This window comes from Octopus bimaculoides, chromosome 1 (assembly GCF_001194135.2).
Source record: "Octopus bimaculoides isolate UCB-OBI-ISO-001 chromosome 1, ASM119413v2, whole genome shotgun sequence".
NCBI lineage: Eukaryota > Metazoa > Mollusca > Cephalopoda > Octopoda > Octopodidae > Octopus > Octopus bimaculoides.
Genome location: NC_068981.1, coordinates 120,166,901 through 120,183,802, shown reverse-complemented (window position 1 = coordinate 120,183,802; position 16,902 = coordinate 120,166,901). Strand labels below are relative to the sequence as shown.

At 36.7% G+C, this 16,902-nt stretch overlaps 1 protein-coding gene across 1 annotated transcript in view; it reads right to left on the bottom strand.

Annotated features, from left to right (window-relative positions):
* LOC106870855 (beta-galactosidase) overlaps positions 1-16,902 on the bottom strand; it is a 97,532-nt gene that overhangs the window by 72,094 nt on the left and 8,536 nt on the right. Inside the window, exon 2 of the mRNA XM_052969888.1 lies at positions 7,961-8,127. Within this exon, the coding sequence (XP_052825848.1) occupies positions 7,961-8,127 (167 nt within the window). The remainder of the gene's footprint in view (positions 1-7,960; positions 8,128-16,902) is intronic.

The following is a 16,902-nucleotide window of genomic DNA, read 5'->3' as shown; positions in this document are numbered from 1 at the left end:
ATTTTTACGAAATTTTTGGTAGAGATCTATAAATACATAAATTCTTATAAAGATTTTATCCTTACATTATATATATATATATATATATATATATATATATATATACAGCAGGCTTCTTTCAGTTTCCATCTACCAGCTAGCTTCTTACTACACAGCTACACCTGTGCCTTATATGATTTTCTAAAAGTCATGAAAGACATATACCAATATATTATGGACAACTTTCATCCACCACCAACCTAATCTTAATAAAACATTAAATGAAATAAAACTTGTTTTAGCGGGAGAGTTCATTCATATAAAAAATATATCTATATTAATAAAATTGGTTTGGTAAAACTGACATGTCAGTCTGCTATAGTCACTACACCCTCCGCCTCCTTCAAATAGCCCTACAAAGATTTTAGCATTCCAATAAATAAAAAATAAATGAACAATATGACGCTGATTGTCTCCTGGTATCCCTGTGTGTGTATGTGTGTGTGAAACAATAACTGAATGTATATGTTGGTATCTGTATGTTTAACAGACAGACTGCATGTGCAATGTCTGTTGATATCTGTGTGTGTCAGTTGTTATTTGTGTATGTTTGTGTAACAATATAAGACTGATATCTGTGCATATGTGTGTGTGCTTATATATGTATGCATGTGTGTATGTATAAAACGAATCGACTGTGTGTATGTGTATGTAACAAATATGTGACTGTGTTTAAGTGTGTATGTGCATACATCATTATCTGTGTATGTTCGTGTAACAATAGGAGATTATACAATTGTCAGCTGGTATCTACTGGCATGTGGCTTAGAGATTATGGTATTCAGCTCACAATCGTGAGTTCAAAAACCAACAGTACATTGTTACATGGTACTCCTTCAGTCTACTCAGCTGGAAAAAGTGAGTTGTACCTGTAATTCGGAAGGGCCGGCCTTGTATATAATAATCTATTATTTTCAAAATGGTGAATGGTGTTTATTTCATAAAGTATATTCTTATTAAATTTCATTAACCCTTCAGTATTTAAACCAGCCATATCTGGCCCAAATATTCTACCTGCTTTATGCTCAAACAGTCCAGATCAGTCTCTCACACTTACCCTACAATGTCATTCTAAAAATAAACAGTCACATCATCAAAATTTTGAAGCCATAAGATAATACATGATTAATTCAAAATAATGTGAATAAATATAGGCACAGGCATGGCTGTGTGGTAAGAAGCTTGCTTCCCAACTACATGATTCTGGGTTCAGTCCCACAGCATGGCACCTAGAGGAAGTGTCTTCTACTATAGCCTTGAGCCAACCAAAGTCTTGTGAGTGGATTTGGTAGGCAGAAACTGAAAGAAGTATATCATATAGATGAATATACTTGTGTTTGTGTTTGTCCCCACCCCCACCCATCATCACTTGACAACCAATGTTGGTGTGTTTACATCCCTCTAACTTAGCAGTTCAGTAAAAGGGATCGATAGAATAAGTACTAGGCTTAGAAAGAGTAAGTCCTGGGTTCTATTTCTTTGAATAAAACCCCTTAAGGTGGTGCTCCAGCACGGCCACAGTCAAATGACTAAAACAAGTAAAAGAATAAGTAATACACTTGACAAGAGTAACCTAAACGGTAAAGAGTTAAAGAACATCATATTTCATGGTGCCCCAGAAATTTTTCATGAGATCTTGCTATTCCTCAAAAGTCCTTTTATGAAACAATGCACTGGACTTATGACCAAAGACATTCCAGCCATTGTTTATGGAGTTGGTTGTGTTGGGTGTAATAATCCTTCCTACTAAAGGCTCAAGGCCTGAAATATTTTAGGGGAGCAGGCTAGTCAATTAGATCAAAACCAGTGCACAACTGGTACTCATTTCATTGACCCCAAAAAGGAAAAAGGCAAAGCTGACCTTGGGAAAACTCAGAATGTAAAGATGGATGAAATGCCACAAAGCATTTTGTCAAGCATGCTAACAGTTCTGCCTTTGGTGGATGTAACAATGGAGACTTCTAACTTAGTTATATATTTCCCCACCAATAAATGAGAAGAAAGAATCCAAGGTTATAAAAGTAAATGACCATTTAACTTGCAACTAAAATGCCAAGTGTCCATCAAATATATACACAAGTATAAAACCCTAAAGGTCAAAAACTCAGATAATTAATTCATCAAAAATTCTGAGATAATATTTGAGTAAATAGTTATAACTATTCAAAAATTCCATATTAACTATTTGATATAAAAAAAAAAAGAAAAAGGATATTTAAAACAGGGAGTAGAATCCTACCTCAACCATTTGTTCATCCATACCTACATAAAACACTTACGTGCCTCATGTACTTCAAAACAAAATCAACCATGATACAAATGCTACTATTTTGCCAATTATAATTCAAGATTAGAGTGGTATTTCAAAATCCAATAAGTAGCTTAAGAGGGATTATATTGATTATGATTATTATTATTTTCATTTTTTATATATATTTGTATTTTTGTTTTTATTATATCTTATTTATCATATTATCATCATCATCAACACCATTGTTAAGGCAGTGAGCTGGCAGAATTGTTAGCAAACTTAGCAGCATTTCTTCCAGCTTTAAGTACTGAGTTCAAATTCTGCCAAGGTCAACTTTGCCTTTCATCCTTTTGGGGTTGAGAAAATAAGTACCAGTTGAGCATTGGAGTCGATGTAATCAATTGGTCCCCTCCCCAACAATTTCAGGCCTTCTGCATATAGTAGAAAGAACCATCATCATTATTATTATTATTATCTATTTTTATTTACCTATTTATATATTTATTTATTTATCTGCAGCTTAAATAAAGTGAACAGACAACAGTATATAACGGTATATAACGAATATCCCATATCTCTATAGACAAAATGCTGTTTGTTATGAAATAATAAGCACATTTCTCTTCTCAAAGTTTTGCCTATGTTATGCAAACCAAAATTCAGTATTAAAAGAAATAGAGTGAAAATAACATTAACAAGAATAACCAATTTTCAGACCAAAATGTAAGGCAGCAAGCAGGCAGAATCATTAGTGTGCTGAGCAAAATACTTAGTAGCATTTTATCTGTCTGTACGTTCTGAGTTCAAATTCCGCTGAGGAATGATAATGATGATGTTTAGCACAATGACAGTGTCAAACTGCTGATTTATGACTAATATGTAAATTAGCTTGAGTAAGGCACCTGTCGACCAATGTCAACCTTGCATCAACACAAGCATGAGCTGGCTTATGCAAGATATTTTGTAGAAGTGTGCAAGTCTCTTCACTCCAAACCACCAATGCTTATCCAAGAGAAAGCCACCAATTCGGGTTAATACGGCTTAGCACCAGTGCCATTTGCAGGCATTGCTGACAGAACACAAAGCCAGAACAGATACAAGGCATCTTGCCTGACTCTCTAAGATCCAACCAATCCATCCAAATGGGTTGGTGTCTATTTTTTATCCACCCCAAAAAGATAAAAGGCAAAGCTGAGACTTGAACACAGTTCACAGTGCTGGAATAAATTAAAATTTTTGTTGGCACTCCATCGCTTACGACGTCGAGGGTTCCAGTTGATCAACGGAACAGCCTGCTCGTGAAATTAATGTGCAAGTGGCTGAGCACTCCACAGACACGTGTACCCTTAATGTAGTTCTCGGGGATATTCAGCATGACAAGGATGACCCTTTGAATTACAGGCACAACAGAAACAGGAAGTAAGAGTGAGTGAAAGTTGTGGTGGAAGAGTACAGCAGGGTTCGCCAACATCCCCTGCCGGAGCCTCGTGGAGCTTTAGGTGTTTTCGCTCAATAAACACTCACAACGCCCAGTCTGGGAATCGAAACTGCGATCCTATGACTGCGAGTCCGCTGCCCTAACCACTGGACCATTGCGCCTCCACGCTGGAATAAATACTACAAAACAATCTATCCAGTGCTCTAATAACTCTGACATTTCACAGCCTTTTTGTAAGTTTAGTATTTTCTGTGTTAAGGTACAAGTTATATTACTTCTAACAGAACAGTGTGATTAAATGGGAAATGTCCAGGATAGTGAATGCAAAAGTATTTTTTTCAGACACTACTAGTGAGTTGCAAGAACTTGGGGAAATTTCCTTTCATATTTTAGTCTGGTGGAGAGAAGGCGCCATCTACAATCTTTTTCGGCCTTCTGAGACTGATAAGATCAACATGGTTTCCAGTCACCCTGAACACCTTTAGATTAACAATTGCAAAAAGCAATGAAAATCTGGGAAACAATGAGTGCAAGGTTTAGCAAATTTGAGACATAGTAAGGGTGGTGCAAAGAGGAGAGAAAGACATGGAAGGAGATGAAATGAGTGAGCTGAGAGAAGATGGTATACAACTAGCTAGCTCAGGGGAACAGAGGTCAATGTAGTAGTAACAGAATGGGCAGAGAGATCTATCAGAACATATATGTCAGCCAGGTATTGTAGAATGTTGGTGAGTGAATTTTTGTCAATCAGTCAGACAGCCTTCTTTTGGATAGGTCTATCTACATCAAGATGAAAAATGTTCTGAACATATATCCTTTAGTATATTTTCATAAAAATATGAGCAAGAAATGTATTCTAGAATTAATTAAATCAAATATGGTTCTTGGACAGTCGACACTTACAATTACAATATATTCTTTATATTCTGGATAATAAAAACAAAAGGTTTTTTCAAACATATGAGGCCTTACTGAAGTGAAAGAGTCAATTAATAGATGACTGAATTGATAAATATTAATAGCAATATGGTATCATCTCCTAAACATAAAAGTGCTGTAAAAAGATGGCAGCATCCCAAAAAGAAGACTGAGATAACTAGGTCTCACTTTAATCTCTCTATAATGACATACCAAGACAGATGTAGTAGGCTGGATCTAGAAGGTGTTGACCTACCAGTTAAAGAATTCATCATCATTATTTTACATCTGCTTTCTATGCTGGCATGGGCTGGATGAGAAATTATCAACCCATATCCATCTTTTGTCCCAGTCTATAAGGAATGCACAGTCACATGAATAAGGAAGCCTCTACATAGTTACAATGAAATGATGAAATGACTATGGCTACATCTTTGGTCATAGATCTGTTTGATCTGGACTGGCCTGGAGTTAAACAAGATCATCAGTATTGACACTATTTAACTGACAGGTATTTTATCTGCTTACAATACTAAGCTCAATGGTACAACTTCTCATAGGTATAGCATGAAGAATGATGAGCTCTAGTATGATGTCTACCCCAAGATAAACTATTTGATAAATCTTCAGTAATGCTTCAACATGCCTGTAGATTATGACATTTTGATACCATTTAATGACATAAGCAAACTTTTCTTAAAGAGATATGAAATTTAATATCAAAAGACATTGATAACAGAGAATTTAAAAACAACCACAAATATTGATCATAAACACTAAAAACAAATCTTGGGAGAGTAAAAATATACATTATCAATAACATTCATTCTTCATGCTGGTAAAGTAGGATAGGTCTACCATAGATACTACTGCTACTTGTTCTCTCTTCACAGAAGCCTGACCTGAAATCTTAACAACTAACCACCTCATCTCATGTCTTCTTCAATCTTTCTCTGCCTGAAGGACCTTCCATGAACACACATTTCTTAACTCAGCCATCATATGACCATACTACCACAGTCACCTTTCCTACATGCAGGTACATAATGACTTCAATATTCAGCTAGTGTCTTCCAACAATGTCAGAAACATGATTTATTGGACTTGTAATACCCAACAAATCATGCTACCTTTATTTTTCCTTAATCTCAACAGATCTCCCACAATCAGTGCCCTAGTCTCCTTATCAAACAGCAGACAGGCACAGATGTTAATGACATGATTAATGCTAATACACCTGATAACAGCAGATGTAGAATAACCCTAAAAGTTATGCTATAAATAAAGTGTTACGTTTTGGAACATCATGGTCTAGATTAGAAAAAGTTATAATATTCTCTAGTTTAGTGTTCTGTTTTTACCAAGAACAAAATATTAAACAGTTGACAGTCCATCCCTTCAGTAATAAACTAAGTCTCCATACAGCCTTCTTCTTAAAATTACAAAGTCTTTGGTATTTAGATCAACAAACAAGTTCAATGCTGTGCAAGTTTATATACTAACTACAGTAATGTAACAGAAAATAATTCTTCAATCTTTATCTAATCTACGAACAAGAACTTTTCTCTCTTCTTCAAAGCCAACTTTGCCATAACTTTGCATTGCTTCCTAGATGTAATCTTTGCTACATTACAAGGATTTTTTTTTTTTTAATTCCCAAATGCACACATACTTCTTTTTAGAAGTAATGTTTCTTAACCCTAATAAATTCTAATGAAGAAAATTCATAATTCAGGAATAACTAATCAAATAATTCATGGTAACTCACAGACTTAACATGCAAAACATTAACCCTTTAGAATTCAGATTACTCTGTCAAACGTAATGCTTATATCTGTTCACATTGTTTTCAGTTAATCATGCATTATTTTATGGCTTAGAATGACATTGTAAGACTTGTGCAAGAGACTGGATCTGGCCAGTTCAAACATAAAACAGGTAGAATATTTTTGCCAGATAGGGCCAGTTTAAATGGTAGAAGTTAGATGATATGCATTTTATTGATACAAGGATGGGGGCAAAAGTTAGAATTAAAGTTCTGCTACAAATGTTGAATTATACTTGCTACAATTTATTATGTACTTGAAGAATATATATTACACACTCCACGTTTGAGTAGAGTTAAGAAGGATATAAATATATGTTTGGGCCAATGAATGAATGAGTTACTACAATAATGGTAGAAGAGGTACTATGAGTGAAGTGGTACTATGAAATCAGGCCCTGTTGCCAGACTTTAGCATGTTGGGGTGTTTCAGAATATTCTGAGTGGGCACTAATTTGTAATAATGCTGAAGTGGAGTTTTGAAATAAGTGAATCACTGAAAATCTGAGGGTGCACCATTGAATAGAGTGGGGACAGTGCCCTGCAGTACATCCCCCACTTAGCAATGGCCATGTATGAGGTGATGGGAAAGGACATATACAATAAAGAATACACATGGTTCTCACAAGTGAGGTAACATAGGATCAAGATGCACTGGAAGTTAAGAAATTGCAGACCCATTTAACCTACATTAGCACAAAGAAAAAACCAAATATCACAGTAATAATGATAATGTTATTGTTGTTTAGTCCCAAGTGTATGATCAAAAGCCTTCTAGTTGTGACCATCACATCTTTTAATCAAATACAGTGCATCCAAGACCAAATTACCAAAACCATTCTTCTTTAAGACAATAGGGTGTGATTTGAGGGTGGTTTAGCCGCTTTCTATGGTAGCTCAGAAGACAGTGTAGAGTCTTTTAGTAATAACACTGATCAGTAGTGATTGTCATATAATGATTATTGTAAGATTCTTTCCCTATTCAAAGCTGAATAGATTTGTAACACTTTAACTCTCATGCGGTCTATCTTAAGTGCTTATATATATTTGGTCTATCTCCAAATTAAGATAGACCAACAGCAAATAACCACATACTATACTCCCTATAATGTTCATTTAGTTTCAGTTTAACTTCTGTAATTTCCCAGGCAATCAAATACACATCATAATTTTTCCCTGCAGTTTTATCAGCCAAATCTTATCACATGTTCCAAATTCCACAAAATTTACATTCAAAGAAAGAATCATTTAATCAATTCAAAGGTTACAAGTATTGCTACTGGTATATTCCTTCATCAAAGCATTGTATTCATGTAACACAAAAACAAAATTTTACATTCAACACAAGGCAAATATGATAATATAAACAATGCATCTTTAGCGTGCGTGCGTGTTTTGGTTTTGTTTCAGACACATTTTTGTATCAGGGTAGCGATGAGAGGTGGCGGGAGAGTATTGTTGGGAATTTTAAAAATATGTTTCTACATACGTTTGAACGGCATTCAAACCAGCAGCTTTCATTTTAGACAATCTGTCGTGCCAATAGTAGTTAGGTGTACGGAAGTAATGCATACTGCCAGACACATATTTAAATGGTTTGCCATCTTTAACAAAGGTGTTGCGCTCATAATCGATTCTAAATGAGCGATTTGATGACTAAAATGAGACAAATAAATAAGAATAATCAGCATTTATTTAATGAATGGACTTATATCAAGTTTTAGGAAATCAGGATTGGATTCACACTTAACAAATTCTATTATCTGTTCATTGTTTTGAGTTCTTCTTTGGTTATTTTCATAAACAGTGTAACCTAAGAGTACATTATATAATATGCCCTTTATTTAAAACAGCATAGGTGATTTGACTGTAATTCCTAGTACAATGTGTGTGTATGTGTGCATATGTGCGCACATGCATGTGTGTGTGTTACCACCATTATTTAACATCATCTGTGTTTCATGCTGACATGAGTTGGAAAATTGAACAGGATCCTACAAAGCAGAGGAATGTGTAATGCTCCAATGTCTGCTTGGCATAGTTTTTTATTTTCATATTTAATGCGTTTGTGTACATTTGGATGTAGAAAAACCTTTTGCAGTTGAACTATTGGTTTCAAATTTTGGCATAAGGCCAGCAATTCCAGGAAGTGGGCAAGTCAATTATATCGACCCCAGCACTCAACTGGTATTTATTCTATCCAGCACTCAACTGGTATTTATTCTATTCAGCCTTTCATTATTTCATTCATTCAGGTTCAGTAAAATTAACACAAGTACTCAGGTTGACCTAATCAACTGTTTTCTCACTGCTGAAGAAATCAATAGGGCTAGTCATTTTTTGATGAGTAACACAAATGAGTAAGAAGTCAGGAAATTAACCACACTAATTTGTAGATGAATACATAGCAATTTTATATATACATGATGGACTCTCCCATCGAAGATGACATATGGGTATTCATCTTTTGCCAAACAACCTGCACAAATGGATTGTTTATAGTGATCAAATGTATATGCTGTACATTAGCTCACTCCCTCAATCAAATCAACGTTGTCTGAACTGGTGCATGGCACACCATACACCAGGTGTCAAAGTGATCTCACAGAAACGCGAGATGGTGTGTTTTGCTCAAGAACACAACGCACCACCTGCTCTAGGGATTGAAATCACAATCTCATGGTTCTGAGTGCAACATACCAATCACTAAGCCATGAATCCTCAGATTTACAGGGTACAGTAAATATATTGTCATCTAAATTACGCAAAAATGAAAAGAACACTAACATTTACCAAAATTACTTTAAAATATCTTGAAATACTAAAGAGTAAATTTATTCAATAAAATTGCCATACTAGCTTCAACCATGGCTTCCAAATGACTTTGGAATCCCCTGCAACTCTTCTGGATAGTCTCCTTGTTTAAGTTGGTGAATGCTGCCTTAATCCTTGCCTTCAGTTCATCTTTGGTATTACAAGAAGTTTTGTTGGTCTCTTGCTCAACTGTGCCCCACACATAATAATCAAGGGGTTACAGTCTGGGAAGTTAGGTGGCCAGATGTTAGGAGCAGTGTGGTCACAGAAATTGTCTGATAGCTATGACTGGGTTCTCCTGCCTGTGTGGCATGGTGCAGAGTCCTGTTACCAGACATAGGGCCTTCCAGCAGCCACCCTCTTGAGCCAGTACAGCACTACCTCCTCCAGGCACCCGATGTAGGCCTCCATGTTCAGTTTGAGGCTGTGTGGGAATATGAATGGTGGCATATTGTCACTATCACTAGTGATCACTCCAAACACAATGATGTTGACTGGATGTTTGATTTTTATCACTCTCGGTACATGCACTATCCTCAGATTGGCACCCAAACACTCTGAAATGTTCATATTGGAGTTTCTGATGTGATTGCCAAGCAGTAAAACATGTCCTTTCCAAAGTTCTGGCAGATTGAATTGTGTTATGGTGCTGTTTTTCTCACAGACAGTGGCCAACTGACCGTACTATACTGTGTAGTCAACAAAATCAAAAGCAATGCACATGCGCGAAATTAAAAGTATAAAATGACGATAATTTACCCATCACACCCTGCATATATAAGTTGGGTCACCTCATAAATAATGCAGTATTTTTATACTCCTTTTATTTTTCAAAATTAAGATAAAGTTCTTTTTTAATCTAAAATATACTCTCCTTCATTTTCTACAATGCTCTTCCATCTAACTGGTAAACTTGCAAGGCCCCTCTTCCAAAATTCACTTGTCCGTAATGAAAAATACTCCTCCAATACTTTTCTGACCTCATCTACAGAATTCATATTTTTCCATCCAAATGATTTTGAAGACTGTGAAATAAATGATAATCAGATGGGGCAATGTCCAGTGAATATGGTGGGTGGGGCAACATTTCCCATTCAAACTGCTCCAACTTTTGGAATGTCACTCTCACTGTATGTGGCTGAGCATTATTCTGATGGAAGAACACCTTTTGTCTTAAAACCAAAGATGGTTGTTTTTCTTCTAGCGCCGACTTAAGCTGCTCAGAGTAGATCTCATTTGTCAGCGTTTGCTTTGAGTTTAAAAGTTCAAAGTGGATTAAACCTTTCATATCCCACCTAACAGAAAACAACACCTTATGTGGGTGAAGACCTTCTCTAACCTGGGGTATCAGTGTTTCTCCTTTCCATGCCCACTGTCTTCAGTGCTTGATATTTTTATAGAGGACCCATTTCTCATCACAAGTCACTATTCAGTCCAAAAAAAGGTTCATTTGTGAGACGTGACAGCAAAGAAGAGCACACATTCACTCTCTGCATGCGATTAGACTCAGAAAGTTTGTGAGGAACCCATCGACCCAATTTGCTGACTTTTTTGATGGCACACAGGTGTCAATGAATCCAAGCTTTTCTGTTCATTCCTCAACAATTACAATGTGATTTTGTCCCACCAGAGTTTGCAGGATGTCCTCATTGAGCTCTATAGATCTCCCAGGATGAGGCTCATCTTCTAGGCTGTCGTTTCCAGTTCGGAATTTCTGGAACCACCATTGACACTGGCTTATGCTTATTGTCCAATACATATGTACTGCATTAATATTCCTCACACTTTCCATTGCACTGTTGCCTTTATTGAACTCATAAAGCAAAATATGCCGAATATGTTCCTGTGTCACTTCCATTATAGCTTTGAAAAAATAACTGTTAAAATCGAACTGCACTCATCAAAACTTGCACTAAGAATAAGGACAAGGTAAAATTACTACGTGCTTTTATAGCAAGTTGATGCAGGTAGTTAATCTCTTCTGACTTTTAGTTCATGCAATTGAAACAACTGCATTATTTATGGGATGACCATATGTATGTATGTATGTATGTATGTACGTATGTATATATGCATGCATATATATTATGTGGTAATGCTTTAACAAGTAGAAAAGTACTCAATCAGCCAAGAGAGTAAAGATAATCTTAAATTAAAATCCACAGATCTTGCAATAATAGCTACCCATGGTTTCTTGGTTGAAATGATAATTCATTCCACCATTTGTCAATTGCCTTTTGAGCAGAAGACATTATCTTCTCAAGTCACATAGACTCATAAGGCCAGTTTCTTGGTTTCTGAAGCGTATATATTCCCTGTTGGATGGGCTGCTGATCCATCACAGAAATACTCATTTTTGCCAGCACTGTGAAATAAAGTGTTTTCCTGAAGAACATAACACATTGCTCAGTTCAGGAATCAAAATCATCAAGCTACATGCCTCCATGCCTCCACTATGTGTATGTGCATATATATATATATATATATATATATAGGTCTCATGTAAAAATCACCCAGTAAGTATGCACTGTAAAGTGATTGTCATTAGGCAGGGCAACTAGTTGTAGAAACCATGCCACAGCAGATAATAGAGTTTTGTGCAGTCCTCTGGCTTATCAGTTCCTGTTAAACTGTCCAACCCATGCTACCATGGAAGATGGATGTTAAATGATAAAGATAACAGCATGTATGTACATATGTATGTATACATGCTATACATGCATGTATGTATTACTGTTGATAACGAAGATGATAGTAGCAGCAGCAGTGGCAACAATAATAACAGCAATTATAAGAAGGGAGAAGAAATACAAATAACTTACGAAGCAGTACCAAAGAGTTCCTGGAGTAATTATGTTTAATAAAAAATAATTTATTTACAGAAGTTTTAACATCATCTCTTTCGAAATAGTCACACTGATCCTAGTGTTCCTGCCACTTCTGAAATCCAGCCTGGAAGTTGCTTTCCATGAGTGAATCAAGGACCTCCTGTGATTTGCTCTTGATTTCAACAATGGTGTTAAAACAGCAGCCTTTGAGCTGCATGCTCATCTTGGGGAAGAGATGGAAGTCTGCAAGTGCCAAATCTGGCAAGTAGGGCAGGTGTGGAAGTGATAACATACTGTTTTTGGCAAGAAATTCATGAGTGAGGAGAGCTCAGTCACAGTGTGTAATCTAGACATTTGGTACTCACTGATATAACAGACCAACAATACCAGCAGTGTTGTCAATTGTCCTCTGGTGATCATTACGCACAAGTTGATGAATTTTCTCTACATTTCCAGATCACTCATTGTCTTCCAGGGATGTTCTTCTGCTTTTGAAGCACTTGTGCCACTTGAAACATTGCGCACGACCCATTGCCTCATTGCCATAATCTTGCTGAAGCATGCTCAATATCTCTGTAGTAGACTTCCCAAGTTCAACACAAAATTTCAAGTTGGCTCTTTGTCCCAACTTCCTGTTCATGACAAACATCACAGACTACAGCATACACGTGATCACAAAAACACAAATTTCACAACTTGAGAAGTAAACAACAATATCACTTGCCACATTGCCTCATGAAGGTCATTGCTAGCTCTCACTGCACACACAACTGTGTGCTGCCACCTGTTGGCGCACTACAGAGCTAGTCCAGGAACTTTTGATACATGAATGGCAATGAAAAATAAAGAAAAAGAGAGAGAAAAAGAGAAAATCTGTGCATGTGTGTGTGAGAGAGAGAGAGAGACAGACAGACAGAGAAAGGCAATTCAAAACAGATCTGGTGAGAAATTGTTCAAATGAAACTTAAGAATATTAGGTTATACAGAGAGATCACAAATCATGAAGAGACACTGCATTACACAACTATGTAATGGAGAAATAAAAAGAGAAACAAAATGCTATGATGATGATGATGATTATGATGACGATGACATTGTAACTGAAAAAAAATTGCTTCAACTTTGGTTGTATTTGATATTTCATGACTGTAAAACCACAATAAGCACGAAGAAAAAAAAAACAAAAATTAAATTATTATATATTTCAAATTTATGTGATACTAAGGTATAGGATTACAAATGATATGGTTATAAGTTGAAAATCTTACTAGTAGAGAAAAGCTTATAGCAATTTGCTCTAGTTTGCCAGACTAAAAAATTTCAAATTTCTTACTTCTACTTACAAATATTTAAAAAAAAATTTCAATGCAACAACAATAAAACCTATCCCATGGAAAATTCAAGTAAAACAGCAACTTAAAATATCACAAGATAACAACTTGTATTTATGAAAGCAAAGACTTAAGTACAAAGTTAAATGACTATAGTTCAAAATAGTTGTATAAAAAAAATTAGGCTTTTACTAACTGGTGCATATAAAAATAATTAAATGACTTACTTATCTCAGTCACATGAGATAAAGTAAAGAAAAAATAGAAAATATGAAATAAAAAGCAAATATCTGAATCCACCTCCACTTATTTATTTTTTTAATATAACCAGGAAACAGGAAAGGCAACTAGTAATGAATGTGGAGGAGGAGAGTTGAGTAAAATTGTGCCAAGCAATACACATGAAAGGAATTTAAGGAAGAGGAAGATAGGAGCAGAGGTGGGTGGTGGTGAGGGGTGAAAGCTGATCTGAAAGGTTGAACCTTACAAAGGAAACAAATGGTGAGACACTGTGCTAAAGATCTAGCCAACCCATGAAAATATCGAAAAGCAAACACAGAATGATGACAACGATGATGATATTAGTGGTAGTGGTGATGACAATCTTCACAGGTTGATATATGAGGAAAATGCTTTGTCATCATCATCAACATTTAACGCCCATCTTCCATACTGGCACAAGTTTGAATTCTTGACAGAAACTGGCAAGGCCAGGGACTACACCAAATTCCATAGTCTGTTTCGGTTTGGTTTCCACAGCTGGATGCCCTTTCTAACACCAACCATTTTACAGAGTGTACTGGGTGCTTTTTATGTGGCACCAGCACCAGTGCTTTTTACATAGTACCAGCACCTACACTAAAACTTTTTACATAGTACCAGCACCCACACTAAAACTTTTTACATGGCACCTTGGTTTTAGGATCTCAATTTTGTTATGGTTTTTGCAAAGACACTAATGTTATAAATAAAGCGAAACCAAGTCATAAATTTGGCTTTCCGAGTACTTAATCTCAGATTCTATTTTCTAATGATATTTCTTATACAATGCAGGAATGATTTTTGAAGCTTTACATGCCACAGAGTCCAATATGCAGCAAGAAGCATTTAGATCAGACTCCTGCTCTGAAGAAAACTTTATATTTTGGTGCACTGCATTCTACCACAGGAAACCATGGATCATAGATATAAAGTTACTTTCTCGAGTCATATCAACTCAAAAGGGTCGATTTCTGGATTTTATGATATATATGTTCCCCGAATGGATGGGATGCCAGTCCGTCACAGGATTACTCATTTTGTCAGCTGAGTGGGCTGGAGTGATGTGAAATGAAATGCTTTGCTCAAGAACACAATGTGTTTCATATATATATATATATATATATATATATATATACACACATATATATATACATACATATATATACATATATATACATACATATATACATACATACATATATACATATATACATACATACATATATACATACATACATACATATATACATACATATATACATACATATACACATACATATATTTATATACATGCATATATACATACATTTGCATAGATACATATACACGCATATATACATACATATATATACATATACATGCATATATGCATACATATGCATATATACATATATATATACATACACATATACATATATATACATATCTATACATATACATATATTTATGCATATATATATATATATATATATATATATGCATATATACATACATATATCATCATCATCATTATCACCATTGTTTAACATCTGCTTTCCATGCTGGCATGGGTTGGACCGCTTGACTGAGGTCTGGAGTGCCAGTGACTGCGCCAGGCCCCAATCTGATCTGGATATGTTTCTACAGCTTAATACCCTTCTTGACGCCAAGCACTTCGAGGATGTAGTGGATGCTTTTCACATGCCACAGGCACAGGAGTCGGTAAGGCAGGCCTGACATCGATCATGTTTGGATAATGCTTATGTGCCATGGGCACGGGAGCCAGTCAGTGGGTATTGGCATTGGCCACGTTCAAATGGTGCTTTTTACGTGCTACCAGCACAGGGGCTAGTCAGGCGGTCCTGGCATTGATCACATTCGGATAGTGTTTTTTATGTGCCACCAGCACAGGAGCCAGTCAAGGGGAACTGGTATTGGCCATATTCGGATGGTGCTATTTACATGCCACCAGCACGGGAGCCAATCAGGTGGACCAGGCATCGACCACATTTAGGTGGTACTTTCTACGTGCCACCGGCACTGGAGCCTGCCAGGGGATACTGGCATCAACTGCATTCGAATGACAATTTACATGCCACTGGAACAGGAGCTATTCAGGGGGCACTGGCCACAGCTACGATTTTGGTTTTACTTGACTCAACAGGTTTTCTCAAGCATATCATATCGCCCAACACATCAGCAGGTACTCTTAAACAGGTCGGACATGCAACACTGACATCAGCAACGGCTGCTATCTTACTTTAATTGCAGAGTCTTCTCAATCACAGCATATCGCCAAAGGTCTCAGTCTCCTGTCATTGCCTCTTTGAGGCCCAATGTTCGAGGGTCATGCTCCACCACCTCATCCCATGTCTTCCTGGGTTTACCTCTTCCACAGGTTCCTTCCACAGTTAGGGAGTGGTACATCCTCACACAGGTCTCCTCATCCAAACATAACACATGACCATACCAATGCAATCGTCGCTCTTGCACACCACATTTGATGCTTCTTATGCCCATCTTTTCTCTCAGGGTGCTTACACTCTGTCTAGTATGCACACTGACATTACACATCCAGCAGAGCATACTAGCTTCATTTCCTTCAAGCTTACGCATGTCCTCAGCAGTCATGGCCCATGTTTCACTGCCATGTAGCATGGCAATTCACACACATGCATCATACAGTCTACCTTTCATCCTGAGCAAGAGGTCCTTAGTTGCCAGCAGAGGTAGGAACTCCCTGAACTTTACCCAGACTATTCTTATTCTAGCCTCTACACTCTGAGAGCAACCACCCCTACTACAGACTTGGTCACCTAGGTAGCGGAAGCTATTAATTACCTCTAGTTTCTCCTCCTGACATGTGATGGAATCTGTTTTCTGTACATTTTCAGTGTTTATTGCCCCTGTGCATCTGCCACACACAAAAACTATCTTCCCAGTTAACCTTCCTTTGATATTGCCACACCTTTTATGTGTCCATAGCTTACACCGGGTACCTCCAATGGAGTACCTACCCACGCCTTTTCTACAGATCGAGCAGGGCCATCTACTTGAAGGAGTTTGTGATGTGTTCGCCTTCCTACTTACTAAGACTTTGGTTTTTGCTAGGTTAAACCTAAGGTCCTTCGATTCTAGACCTTGCTTCCACACAATTAAACTTCATCACTAGTTCTGGCAGTGACTCGGCTATTAGAGCAAGGTCATCAGCATAGAGG